We start from the raw sequence: 14,957 nt of genomic DNA, 5'->3' as shown, positions 1-14,957 counted from the left end.
GAGGCAGATAGCTGAAAGATGGCCTGAAGTCAGGAAGAATAAAACTGTTCTTAGATATATATTCTAACTTAATTCACTGTAGAAAAAAGATACTTCTCACAGGAGAGAAGAAAATCCATTTGTCCTTTAAAGTGAAATTGACTAAAATAAGAAGTAAACACACACACACTATTTAGGGTAAACTCCATCCGCTCTGGAGTCTGCCACCAAGGTGATAACCTTCTAACTGTCAGAGGAATTGGCCCCAAAGTCACAGGGAGTGTTCTGAGCAGTTTCATCAGCCACATCTGAACTTTTTACATCATTAAATGCCAAGGGAAGATGCTTCATAATGAACCAGAAACCTGGTTCATTGTTTGGGAAGATCAGAATAGTGGCAGCTCTCCACACTTGCCACTCCTAAAAGTTAGACTGATAGCTATGAAGTGGGCATCTGCAAACATAAAAGCCACTGTCTGGGCTAAGTACCAGTCTCATTATGGAACAAAGCTGCATTCATTGCTTCTACTCAAGGAAAGACACCCTGAGCCAGAGAACATCTACCTTGTCCTGATCTCTGCACATTAGAGGGCTCAAGCTCTCGCATGGCATTGAGTATTTTCTAGTGATTCTAGACCCACACAGTGGTGCATTGGGATCCCGTTTTTCTTTTAGCTCTCATTTCAAAACTGAAGATCCACTGCAGTAGGCATCTGTTTTCATTACACTATCTTCCGTCAATAAACTTTCAGTAGCTTCTTATTTCTAAGTTCCAACTACCCCGCCTGCTTTTCAATGCTTTTATTTTCTACCACTGCCCAACACACCTGGCCAGGCCAGTGAAAATTCTGCCTGATCCTAAAGCCTACATTCTTTTCAGCAAAATTTCTGGTTTCTCTCAGTGTCTTTTAGCTTCCTACAGCACAATGGACTTCAGAGAAACTTTTTTTCCCCCTTTGGGTCACTGGGGGTTCAGGAAATGCAAACCACTTTCGCTATCAGACTAAGCAAAATACCAACACTGTAAGTCTTTTACAAAATGAGCGGTTTTCCATCGGACTTTACTAGGACTCAAGATCCTTCAAGGGGCATCTAGCACAGATCTTGGCCAGAGCAGACTTTCAAATATTTGTAAAATTAATTAATTCTCTAAACCAAACAGAATATTTAAATTAGTCCCAAATTTCCCCTTCCAATTAATCTAGAATTATTCACTGCAGCTTCAAGAGGTCCCTGTAAATAAAGAAAAGATGCTGCATAAGGAAATCAACCTTCTGAATTCCAGAGGACAATCTCACAGCACTGCTCTAAGATAATGCACTGTCAACAGATACCAGCTACAGAGCAGGCGTGAGCCTCTCCCCAAAGCAAGAGCACCCGGAAGACCATTCCATTAACAGAAGCTCTGAAAATCCGTAAAAGAAGTTCCAGAGTTGGGCACGTACTAAAGCATCAAGTAATCTTCTGATTTTTACAAACACTAAGAAAAATAGTAAGGACAAAAATCTTTATTTTTGGAAAACCTCCTTTGACAGTATTAAACCTAGATGATACTAACAAATACATAATAAAGACATGAACGTAGACTTTTGCAATCTATAACTGCTGTTTTGGGGAATGTGATGTGAAGCCTATGTTCTGATAAAAGTGAGCCATGTTACAATAGCCTCTACTGAATGGAACACACTTTCACAACTCTTTTATACACACACATGCACAAAAAAACACACACACATGCACGATATTACGATATTTCTCTTTGTTTTCCTTAACAACAGTATGTTTTTTAAAACTGGCAAAGCTGGATGTTATGGCCAATGCTTTAGGCTTAAATTTTAGTTTTGCTTTTCTTTGCAATCCATTTCCTGGGGCCAAGTAATTTTTTTTTTTAAGTATTCAGAAACATGTGCTACTGTAGTCGCATGCTCAAAACACCCATGTGGAAATAGTCCTCTAGACTTATACATTCATTCTTAAAAGCCTGGAGTATACAAACAAAGATGCAGTGGGCAGAGAGCCAGTTAATAAATCTCATTTCCGACTAGCATCTGCATGAAACAGAGCTATGGGGAGTATCCTCTCCAGGGAGATCCAGAGCACGACTCATTCGCTCTGTGAATTAAACAGTGTCACCTCGGATGGCCCACACCACATTTATTTTTTAAGCAGCTCTTAAAATACATAGATTTCTAGCATTCATAAACACAGTGAAGAAGCTGAGGCTGAGAAGGAGATCACACAGGAGTGAAAACATGTCTCTATGAGTCTGCTAAGCCATTTTTGTACTTACTCTTTTCAATTGGAATTACTAATCCAGGGGTAATTTTCTAAAGGAAGCTTGCTTTTCTAATCAAGGTGCACGCTAGTTTCAATAATGAGCTGCCACCCACTCTGTTCCATGCTGTGAAAATGGGCTTTGTTTACACTATCAGATACCTGGGTTAAGAGATGTGGGTCAGGAACCAAATTTGACTTACTTATGAACAATATGGTGCAAATGCTATAACAGTAATGTCTCCTTCTCCAAAGAGTGACTGCTTGCCCATTAACAATGCTCAGGAGAGCCACCCTATCCTCTAGGTGTTCTCTCCTCTTCTCACCTGTGCTGCCAGCAAGGTGAGACGTGTTCTCGTCCAAGAGCCCCTGCAAGAGCCCTTTTTCAGTAACAACAGTATTCTTATGTTACATAGCTCTTTTAGGAAATTACTTGTTTTAAATATTGAGTTTAGCCTCACAATATCTCTCTAACAACAGGGGCTAGATATTTTTATATATAACAGGCAAAGGTAGAAAATAAAGCCTAAGGCTGGGTGCAGTGGGGCACGCCTGTAATCCCAGCACTTTGGGAGGCCAAGGCAGGTGGATCACTTGAGGCCAGGAGTTACAGACCAGCCTGACCAACATGGTGAAACCCCGTCTCTACTAAAAATACAAAATTAGCTGGGCGTGGTGGCGCATGCCTGTAATCCCAGCTACTCGTGAGGCTGAGGCAGGAGAATCTCTTGAACCCGGGAGGCGAAGGTTGCAGTGAGCAGAGATTGCGCCATTACACGCCAGCCTGGGCAACAAGAGCAAAATTCTGTCGCAAAAAAAAAAAAAAAGAAAAGAAAAGAAAGCCTAAGACAAAGACCTGTTGGGGGGCCTACCTAGAAGTCAATAAAGGATCCAGGGAGAGAATTCCCTCTGATCTTGCCAGGGAACTGGGCTCACTCAACCCCAACCCCACCATAAGGGACTCCACCCAGAACTTCCAGGCACATCTTCATTGTTGAGGGCTATACCAAACCTATAGCCAAGGCAAAACTTTTATTTGGTTAAATCTCTACTCTCGCTTTCAAATTGCCTTCCAAGTTTCCTCAGCAATTAAATGGCTATAATATTCCAGTCTTGGGATGCCAAAATAATGATGGAATGCTTCCTGGATAGAAAAATGTGTCACATTTTTCCTTTTCCTATGCCCCTCCAAAAAAAAAGTGGTAATTATTACACTGGACATCCACTTTGAAAGAAAAACAGAAGAAGGAAAACATCGAATGTGTCTGTCTCCATGTGCACCCTTTGTATAACACAAGACAAATGCAATTTGAGAGGCTTCCTTCTTCATTTAGCCTATGACACCTCTCGCTATATCATCCAGTAATCCTATTATATCAAATACAAATGCAGTGATGCTCTTAGGGACTTAAGAATTTGTTCAGTAAGATCTTTATTAAAATTCGGTTTTGTTTTTTACATAATTTTGAATGCAATTATAGGGACTCAGAAAGCAAACTGCAAATAATTTAGGAAACGCAAATAATAGCCTGGGTTGAATTAAAGAGGTAAATAAAATTTCATTTTAAAGCAATAATCTGTCACCAAAACATAACATTTAACCTTTCTGTCAAATGATTTTCCACTGCCGTTTCAAGTTAGTTTACATGAGTAATAAAACCCAACCAGGCAACTTCCTTTGGCCCATGGGGTAAAATTCAAATTCTGTCTTAAAAGCAACTGCTACCTACACAGCAGGGATTAAATCATTTAGAAAATGAAGGCTTCAAATTTATTTTCTATAAAAAAAGTTCAAACTAGTGAGATTTAAAATCACTTCAAGTTTTTTGTTTTTAAATTCTATTTTTAGGCTTTGGGATGGTCACAGAGGAAAAAGGTGGAGGAGTAAGAAGAGAAGAGGCCCAAATTTCCAATCACAGGGTCTCTGAAAGGAGATCTCCAGAAGTTGTGGACCAATTTTGATTTACATTAAGAGAATAACAAGCACTTGAAATCTGTAAGAATGCCATATCAACACATTAGTTGGAACCATAAGGCATGAGATTTTGGTGACCTCATGGGCACAGCCAAAATTAACTCCAAGTATTTATGTAACTGCCAGAGATGACAGGGCAAAGGTTGCTTATAATTTTTTTTTTTTTTGAGTCAACAAATACTGCATTTCTTTGGCCAAAGAGAAAGGAAGTAGGGTACTTTCTGGTTCTATTTTGTGATATGCAACATTTACACACACAATATTCTACCCATAATACCATCTGAATGTTTAGATGACGGCTCTAAAAAGGAAAAAAAGAGTTATTTCCTGTTGCTCATCAGCTGAGAGGATGCGCTTTAGAGGTATGTGTGCTCTGCCTCAAAGCAAAAGCATTGTTAGCGTTTATCAAGGTAACATTTAAAAATAACTACCCCAGTACAAAAGAACTTCAGAGGAAATATGACCGAAGCTATCAGTCTCCCTTCAAGTCTGGCCTTGAGCTGCATAAGACTCTAGCTGCATTCTCCATTACATTGTTATCCTTATCAAACAATGCAAACAATTTTAATGAGCTTATCTACTGGAACATATTGCCAGATATGTTAATGTAAAAATGATGCCAACCGTACAGGCCAACTCATTAATCAAAAGGCTCACAATACAATGACCAAGATCAGTCCCATCCTCAAAACAGACCTCAGCAAAAGACCAGGAATCACCTTCCTACTGTAAATAAGAAGGAAAGGCTCCCCCACCCAAGCGGTGGCCATAAACTCCTTAGAAAATGCATAACAGCGCCCAGTTTTTTTCAAGTCCTTTGCAGTCCAGTCTCTTTCTAATAAACCTAGGGTTCTATGGAGAAATTTTTGGTGAATGTCTGACACTATGACCTCTGCTGTCAATCCCTGCACCAATCAGCGAGCAGAATTCTTACAAAGCTCCATCAATCTGGCGGTTTAACATCACAGACTGCAGCTTAATCTAGAGGATTCCATCTTTCCTGCACACTCTCCAGGTTAAGCGCAAACGTTTTTCTCCCCATCCTCCCGTTTTCTGCCTTTTGGCACTGCTACCTAATGGCTCCTTTAAAATCTAAAAGGGAAGGAGGAAAGGAAGTGCTACTGCCTGTCTCCCTTTGGACAGCGGGGGAAAACAGCATGCATTTTTATCAGTGTGGAAGGAAAGAGATGGAGGGAGACCCCTCGAAGGCAGCAAACCTATTCACAAAATGCTTTCCATCTGCAGTCGCGGAGCCTCAATGCAAACCCAACATGACACATGGAAACAGATACCAAATAATCACAACCGCCTTCACAAATGCATGCCTGCAGCAGGGGTCGCAGGCAGTGTCTGCTCCATTATATAACGGGCTGGATTTCCGCGCGCCCTCACGGCGGTCCCCGGCGCTGCTCTCGTGCCAGCCCCATTACCTGTAGGAACGCTCCCCGCGCACTGTGTGCTTCCGGAAAGGAATGATGGTCCCGTTATTATCCTGGATGATGTCGTTGTTGTTCTCGCCATTTGGGGACAGGGTTTGGGTCGGCCCAGGCATTGGCGCACTCCCGAGAAGGGGAACAAACCGCTGTGGGCTGGCTGGTGAGGAAGGTGGCTGCGTCTTCCCGCTCGCTCGCCTGCTCCGCACGGACCGTGCCTGCTGCCTGCTCGCTCACTGCCTTCTCCCAGCTCTCGCTCGCGCCCCGCCCTCCTGCGGCCCCGCCCTCTGGCAGCTGACGTCAGAGCGCCGGCAGCAGCACCCTGGTCACGTGGCCAGCCTGTTGCCATGGCAACCCGCTAACTCATCACCTCGCCTCAATTCGCACAGGGCCGCGGCGTGACCACGCCAGCAGCTCCAGGCAGGCACCGGGGCAGGCCTACATCTGGCATGTAAAACCCCAGGCCACCCTGCAGCCCCCCTCGCAGACTCGCCTTGTCTGAAAACCAGCTCTTCCTCTAACCATTTCCTTTCCGACCCGTGCTGCAACTGCAGCTGTGTACACAAAAGGACGATTCATGCAAAGGGGTGTGGGAGACCCTTTAACTCCTTCAATACCAAGTTTTTATGCCATGACAATTAAACTTGGTCAGGTTTCAGAAAAACCTAAAAAGGACCTGGTGGCCAGCTTGTAGAAAAGGTATCAGACTAACGTTAAAATTTCTGCCTTTCTCCCTTTCTCCAAATAGCAGCAACCATCTCCCCAAAAACAAGCCAAAAAGCTAAAAACCTACAAGGAAGCTGTATTTCCTTCTAATCAATGTAGCCTTTAATAATGTGAGGATTAAAGATGGCAAATTAAGAGATCATCTGTACAAAGGAATCCCCAAAGAGGGTTTTTCTTTTAAAAAAAGATAACCACCATTTTACCAGTTACCCAAAACCCTCCAATTCAAATTCTTTATGCTGCCTCCTGATACAGATCATTAATTCATTGACATTTATTCTATTTCCATTTGAATTACAAAAGTGATCACCTCACTTAGTATTTGAAAGTGCTTAACATTCAAGCTGTTCTATATCCTTGCAATACCGCTTTCAAATATATTGGCTATGTGACAGATACTATTATTATTCCCATTTTAAAGATGAGTAAACTAGTAAGATTAAGTAAACTGCTTAAGGTCACACAGCTAGGAGTGGTGAACTGGAGCTTCCAAGTGACATGGTTTTATCAATGTGACTGGACAGTAATGATCTGTAATGTGAGCTCAATAAATATTATAAATCAAGGTAAGAATCAAGTACTTCCAAGATGACTGTTGTGAAAAGATAACTGTGAACAGAATTGCTAGCACTGTGCAGTCTACGGATTAGATTATAAACTGAAAAGACCCTGCATATGTTCAGTACTGTCCTCCAGAGAGGAGAGATTTTTTTTTATTATTATTTTTTAGAGGCGGAGTCTCGCTCTGTCACCCAGGCTGGAGTGCAGTGGCGCAATCTCAGCTCACTGCAACCTCCGCCTCCTGGGTTCTAGTAATTCTCCTGCCTCAGCCTCCTGAGTAGGTGGGATAACAGGCGCACGCCGCCACACCCAGCTAATTTTTGTATTTTAGTAGAGACAGGGTTTCACCGAGTTGCTCAGGCTGGTCTCGAACTCCTGAGCTCAGGCAGTCCACCCGCCTTGGCCTCCCAAAGTGCTAGGATTACAGGCATGAGCCACCACGCCCAGCCAGGAGAGATTTTGAAGGATTCTTTGCTTATCAGCAGTGGTCTCTGACCTTTTATAGGGTGAAAAGGGAAGAATTGGGGTGTAAAAGATACAGCATAAATATATGTGTCATAAAGTATTAAGCTATGACTCACTCCTTCACATCACTGTATGGTTTATCAGCTTTATCATTTTGTGATACAGATATTAAAAACAAGTAAACACTTTGTCATTCCTGACAATTCTTCAGCATATGTCCCTGGTAATAAGTTATTTCTGGTATCAAGTTTCTGGAATTAGAATCAAATGTTTTACAACCCAGATGGTAAGGATAATCTCAAACAAGGGGCCCTACTTTTTTTCCTTCCTATTTTATACTTTCCTCTTGGGCTATTATTTTAATAATTTTATCTTTTGCTTCTTCAGTTAGTCCACAGTGCACAAGTTGATTCCTTTGTCCACATCTCACTTTACATAAGATTTTTTTCTTATACAATCAGATCCAATTCTGACCTAAGACTTACAAGGTACACAGATGAATATCTAAGTATCAAAGATACACACCAAGCTTCACATTGCACTATGAGCTAAAGGGGCATGAGAGTGTAGTCATTCTTGCAAAGACCCATGCTTCCTCTTACTGTTTCTGTTACTTGACCTGCTGCTGTCAATTTCCTTACTAATTTGCTTCCTTTCACAAAACTTCCCCTTTTTGGGGGGACAGTCTGAAATTGAAAGGCACAGTCTACAAATCAAATATTTAATGTCCTCAGAGTATGTTCTCAATCTGGGTTCTTTAGTACAGATCACTTTTCCATGATCCCATATTTAAGTAGTATGTAAAACATAATTTGTGTCATTGTGGGGACTAAATTTGTCAGAATTTGAATGCATAGTTCATTGATCATACCAACTAATTTTGTGGAGAGAACACACCCACTTTGTTTCTAGTCTGCTCATGAAGGAAGGGATGGGATGATGGCCAAGAATTTGGGCTGATGGTCTAAAAAGGGAGGGGCTGTGAGTCAGGTGAAGGGCCCCAAGGGCCGCGTAAATCTTCCTCTAAGACTGCTCTGAGCCACACTACTATAAAGGGACCCACAGAACTCCAGAGACCAGTGATTACCCTCTGAGATGCAGGGGTAACAGGGGTAATAATTTGAAAATATTAAACAGATGTGTTTTCATTCCTCTCCTCATAAATCAGGTTACCTGGCAGCCATTTTCCAGCTGAGCCCTAGGGAAAAGGGAGGGCAAATTCCACTTTGGGAAGCGGAATGGTACGATGTAGGGAAAGTACAGAAAATTCAGGAAGGATGAGGGAAGAACTCACTCTTTCCAGCCCCAAGTGAGGGTAGAAAGAATGGATGAAGGCAGAGCAAGGAAGGGCCTCCCAGCTTCAGGTCTCCAGGCTCAAATCCCAGAAGGGAGACATTGGATAGGCTGAAGGCAAAGCCTAAACCTAAGGGACTTCCTTTTGCATCATTTCCCATTTGATACTCTAGGAAACCACTGCCATAAAGAGGGTCTCCCCAACACCAAGCAAGGTGTAGCTTCATCACAGTAAAGACTAAAATCAGTAGCTTAGTATGGTTAAGGAGAGGGTTGGCTTAAATTTCACTCTCAGACTCTTCTTTTGCTAGCATGCCATGTAGAAGATATCTAGAAGTTTCTGTCCATCCTGTAAGGAGATAATCAGGAAGTGGAGGAGATGTTGCTATCAGAGGGCTGAGTTTGTGATGGTGGTGGTGGTAGAGGGTGTCAGGAGGGAGTGTCTTTACAGCAGAGGTGAAGTGATATTTAAGTGGGTCCACAGGATAGAACATTTAAGGCAGAGCCCAAATAGGAGAGATAGCTAGCTCTGAGGAATCTACACAGGGGCAAGGGCCACACCTGTAGAGAGGGAGATACTACAGCTGTAGGGGTCAGCATAGACCACCAGCAGAGTGCCCATGGATGAGATCAGACCAGTGACTCCTCAGCAGACTCAGATATTACAAGCCCAAGAACCAGCATGAGACCAGGAGGCCCCTACTCTCCCAACCCTGTTGTGCTCCTATAAGCCACACTCACATATTCCTACAGACACCATCTTGCAGAGGGGCTGGGGAAAGGAAAGATATATAGAGATCGAATAGTCACCCAAGAGATGAAGCCATCCATCCAAAGATGGTCTAAAATGGAAGAGGCTGTAATACTGTGAACTAGCAAGTTTAAGACTATTTCCGGTTCCCCACTACCCAGCAGGGTAGGGAGAATTACCCAGGTCATCCTAAGGGAAAAAAAATAAAATAAAATAAGCTAAAATGTGTTTGTACGTATGACTGTGGATTTAGGTTTTGTCTTATGTACACAGGCATATCTAAAATAAAGCATGTGCTGGCATATCTAAAATAAAGCATGTGCTGACCATTGCCCTTCACCTCCAACTGCCTATTGGAAAATAACTCCTGTCACCAAGCATCAGCATTAAAGAGGGGGCCTGGGGCCTGGGATTGACTTCACCAGATGCAGGTTCTATGACCTTGGCAAGTTACTTTGTATCTCTAACATTTAGTTTCCTCATCGATAAAGTAGGGTAATAATGCTGGTTTCTCCATAGTGCTGCTGTGGAGATGGAGATTAAATTATATAATGTATTTAAAGCACTTAACCCAGTGGCTATACAGCAAATGCTCTTTAGTGGTAAATGTAATTTTTAAGTAATATGTTAGGCATATCCTAAAACATTCATTCATCCATTTGAAACTTAAAACTGGCTTCCTTGTATACTAGGAGCTGGTAAAAAAAAAAAAAGTCTCAGGCTTTCACTTCAAGGAACTCTCAGTGTTGTAGGTGAGCAAGGGTAAAAATAATTGTCAATTATGATTACAACACAAGTGCTATAGCAATGGTGCAACATAGGGTGGGATGGGACCGTCGAAGGTGAGCACCTAAGTCAGAATGGAAACTTGGAAGTAGGTCCGAAAAGTACACCTAAAATCTTGGATGAGTAATAATAATAGTAACCTTTTTCTTTATAGTTCATTTTCTATGCACCAGACAGAATGTGAGACCCCTTAGAGCAAGGGCTTCAGGAGTTTTGTTCACCGCTCTATCTGCAGTTCCTAGAACAGGACCTGGCAGATAGTAGGCACTCAATGAATATATAATCAATTCATTTATTCAACAAATATCATTTGATTTGATTCTCACAACAACCCTAATGAGAAAACATTAAGTTCAAAGAGAAGCAACTCATTCAGGATTGGATATTAGGTTTTCTTAGCCCAAAAGTTCACATGCTTATCCATTAGGCTATATTGTCATTTAAAAGAGGAATGGCAGTGTAGAGGGAAGATAAAGGGCTTTTCATGCAACTATTCCTACATACAGAGGTAGGGAAGGTTATAACATCTCTCGGAAACAGCAGGCTGTTTAGTATGGACAGCGAACACAGTGGCAGGAGATGGGGCAAGGATGAAGGTGCAGAAAGGTCTTATGGCCAAGCTAAGGAGCTTGATCTTAATTCTGAAGGTGACCTGGAACCACAAAGTGCCGTAGGAAGGGAAATTTATGGTGACACTTGCACCATAACAAAAAAGTCTGATGTTGACAGTAGTATGGTGGATATACTGAAGAAGCAGTTTAGGTCTTCATCACTCTTTGACTTATTTTGAAGACCTAAACTAAGACAGAGGCAAAGGGTCGTAAAATTCATAGGGTATAACTCAGGATTTGGTGACTAATTGGATGTGGATGCAATCGTCGGTGGGAGTTAAGAATGGGTAATGAAGGAGGAAGAGACATCTCAAATGAATCCCAAGTGTATGGCTTGCGTGGCCAAGTAGATAATAGTACCATTTATCAAGCTAAGGAATACAGATTAAATTGTTCTTTTGCGATAAAGCTTCTCATAATGTGTTTTGGACATAGAGAAGTACCTCTAGAACATGCTAGTGGTCAATACTAGCATGTAGTATGGGTGTTCACTAAGTATTTGTTGAATAAGGGAATATATAGGTCTTAATGTGATGAGGTGTGTTTGACTTGGAGACACATATTATTTGGAGGAAGTTACGTAACAGGTGGTCATTACAGCTGTGAGCGCTCTCATTCAGGGGGAAAGAGAAGACCCGAGATGAAACTCTTTAAAGGCTGATGATAAAAGAGAAACCTGCAAAAAGAGACTGTGACGGGTTTTACCTAGTAGGGCAAATCACAGGAAGGAGTGATTTCAGTGGGCCCATAGGAGAAGCAGGTCTCACAAAGGAGGGAGAGGTCTCTAAGGTCAAATGTCACAGAGAGTATGAATCAGATAAGGAAAGAGATATGTTTACTAGATTTGATAAGATGTTCTTAAAGATATTTTTAAGAGGCTGGGTTTCAGGTCAGACACATCAATAACTACTGAAGAAACTAATGAAATCTTTTAATAGGTAGGAGGCACTGCAATTTTTTTTTATTTTTATTATACTTTAAGTTTTAGGGTACATGTGCACAACGTGCAGGTTAGTTACATATGTATACATATGTCATGCTGGTGTGCTGCACCCATTAACTCGTCATTTAGCATTAGGTATATCTCCTAATGCTATCCCTCCCCTCTCCCCCCAACCCACAACCGTCCCCAGAGTGTGATGTTCCCCTTCCTGTGTCCATGTGTTCTCATTGTTCAATTCCCACCTACGAGTGAGAACATGCGGTGTTTGGTTTTTTGTCCTTGCAATAGTTTACTGAGAATGATGATTTCCAATTTCATCCATGTCCCTACAAAGGACATGAGCTCATCATTTTTTATGGCTGCATAGTATTCCATGGTGTATATGTGCCACATTTTCTTAATCCAGTCTATCATTGTTGGACATTTGGGTTGGTTCCAAGTCTTTGCTATTGTGAATAGTGCCGCAATAAACATACGTGTGCATGTGTCTTTATAGCAGCATGATTTATAGTCCTTTGGGTATATACCCAGTAATGGGATGGCTGGGTCAAATGGTATTTCTAGTTCTAGATCCCTGAGGAATCACCACACTGACTTCCACAATGGTTGAACTAGTTTACAGTCCCACCAACAGTGTAAAAGTGTTCCTATTTCTCTACATCCTCTCCAGCACCTGTTGTTTCCTGACTTTTTAATGATTGCCATTCTAACTGGTGTGAGATGGTATCTCATTGTGGTTTTGATTTGCGTTTCTGTGATGGCCAGTGATGGTGAGCATTTTTTCATGTGTCTTTTGGCTGCATAAATGTCTTCTTTTGAGAAGTGTCTGTTCATGTCCTTCGCCCACTTTTTGATGGGGTTGTTTGTTTTTTTCTTGTAAATTTGTTTGAGTTCATTGTAGATTCTGGATATTAGCCCTTTGTCAGATGAATAGGTTGCGAAAATTTTCTCCCATTTTGTAGGCTGCCTGTTGACTCTGATGGTAGTTTCTTTTGCTGTGCAGAAGCTCTTTAGTTTAATTAGATTCCATTTGTCAATTTTGGCTTTTGTTGCCATTGCTTTTGGTGTTTTAGACATGAAGTCCTTGCCCATGCCTATGTCCTGAATGGTAATGCCTAGGTTTTCTTCTAGGGTTTTTATGGTTTCTAACGTTTAAGTCTTTAATCCATCTTGAATTAATTTTTGTATAAGGTGTAAGGAAGGGATCCAGTTTCAGCTTTCTACATAGGATGGCTAGCCAGTTTTCCCAGCACCATTTATTAAATAGGGTATCCTTTCCCCATTGCTTGTTTTTCTCAGGTTTGTCAAAGATCAGATAGTTGTAGATATGTGGCGTTATTTCTGAGGGCTCTGTTCTGTTCCATTGATCTATATCTCTGTTTTGGTACCAGTACCATGCTGTTTTGGTTACTGTAGCCTTGTAGTATAGTTTGAAGTCAGGTAGCATGATGCCTCCAGCTTTGTTCTTTTGGCTTAGGATTGACTTGGTGATGCAGGCTCTTTTTTGGTTCCATATGAACTTTAAAGTAGTTTTCTCCAATTCTGTGAAGAAAGTCATTGGTAGCTTGATGGGGATGGCACTGAATCTATAAATTACCTTAGGCAGTATGGCCATTTTCACGATATTGATTCTTCCTACCCATGAGCATGGAATGTTCTTCCATTTGTTTGTATCCTCTTTTATTTCCTTGAGCAGTGGTTTGTAGTTCTCCTTGAAGAGGTCCTTCACATCCCTTGTAAGTTGGATTCCTAGGTATTTTATTCTCTTTGAAGCAATTGTGAATGGGAGTTCACTCATAATTTGGCTCTCTGTTTGTCTGTTATTAGTGTATAAGAATGCTTGTGATTTTTGTACATTGATTTTGTGTCCTGAGACTTTGCTGAAGTTGCTTATCAGCTTAAGGAGATTTTGGGCTGAGACAATGGGGTTTTCTAGATATACAATCATGTCATCTGCAAACAGGGACAATTTGACTTCCTCTTTTCCTAATTGAATACCCTTTATTTCCTTCTCCTGCCTAATTGCCCTGGCCAGAACTTCCAACACTATGTTGAATAGGAGTGGTGAGAGAGGGCATCCCTGTCTTGTGCCAGTTTTCAAAGGGAACGCTTCCAGTTTTTGCCCATTCAGTATGATATTGGCTGTGGGTTTGTCATAGATAGCCCTTATTATTTTGAGATACGTCCCATCAATACCTAATTTATTGAGAGTTTTTAGCATGAAGGGTTGTTGAATTTTGTCAAAGGCCTTTTCTGCATCTATTGAGATAATCATGTGGTTTTTGTCTTTGGTTCTGTTTATATGCTAGATTACATTTATTGATTTGCATATATTGAACCAGCCTTGCATCCCAGGAATGAAGCCCACTTGATCATGGTGGATAAGCTTTTTGATGTGCTGCTGGATTCGGTTTGCCAGTATTTTATTGAGAATTTTCGCATCAATGTTCATCAAGGATATTGATCTAAAATTCTCTTTTTTGGTGACCACTGCAATTTTTCATAAAAACATGAATTTTATGACTGAAGCAAGATATTCCAGGAAGAGATATACTAAATCAAGGGTGTATCTAACGTATCTGCAACTAATGGGAATCAGCAAGTATCTGTACTAAAAAGCTCCCAGCAATACAGGAAGGATATGTTAATTAATGACCAACTGTTAGGCATCAGATGAATTGATCCTACTTTCAGGCCCCTCTTGAGGTCTAGATCCACCAAAAATAAAAAACAAACAAACAAACAAACAAATGTTTAAAGTGCCTGTTTGGAGAGCTGGATTTCTAAAATGGACCCAGAGGATACAGAGCTGGAAGCATGAGAACAGGGAGCCAAAAAAAAAAACAAAAAAACAAAAAAAAACCCAGGAAGAGGTCCCAGCACACAGGTGCAATTGAGGAAGACTGAACCCTGGCATTAACTCGAATTTTAATTTCGAGTCCCTAGCTTATAGCACAATCATGTTTCTCTTAGAACTTAGGCCAGAGAGTACAAATAATTCTGTATTGACAGAAATCATCATCCCTCCACTGCTCCAACACATATGGTTCATCTAGAACAGGGATTTTTGCATTGCCTTGGACTTGAGAAATTCTCAACTATGATAGCAGAGAAGACATGAATTCCCTAGCCAGGAATGAATGTTAATCTTGACTCAATC

The 14,957-nt window shown here is 41.3% G+C and overlaps 1 protein-coding gene across 5 annotated transcripts in view; it reads right to left on the bottom strand.

Moving 5' to 3' along the window:
* MAPRE2 (microtubule associated protein RP/EB family member 2) overlaps positions 1-14,957 on the bottom strand; it is a 164,739-nt gene that overhangs the window by 94,234 nt on the left and 55,548 nt on the right. Inside the window, exon 1 of one of the 5 annotated variants that reach the window (XM_003315856.7) lies at positions 5,659-5,984. The exons of 2 other annotated variants lie outside the window; for them this stretch is intronic. In XM_003315856.7, the coding sequence (XP_003315904.1) occupies positions 5,659-5,780 (122 nt within the window). In that variant the 5' untranslated portion in view covers positions 5,781-5,984. Of the gene's footprint in view, positions 1-5,658; positions 5,985-14,957 lie in introns of those variants that run through there. 2 more of the 5 variants (XM_063795607.1, XM_003315859.7) reach the window with 2 other exon arrangements.

The sequence above is a fragment of the Pan troglodytes genome, chromosome 17 (genome assembly GCF_028858775.2).
Source record: "Pan troglodytes isolate AG18354 chromosome 17, NHGRI_mPanTro3-v2.0_pri, whole genome shotgun sequence".
Lineage (NCBI taxonomy): Eukaryota > Metazoa > Chordata > Mammalia > Primates > Hominidae > Pan > Pan troglodytes.
The sequence above is the reverse complement of the archived record's forward strand: the minus strand, read 5'-3'. Positions and strand labels throughout refer to the sequence as shown.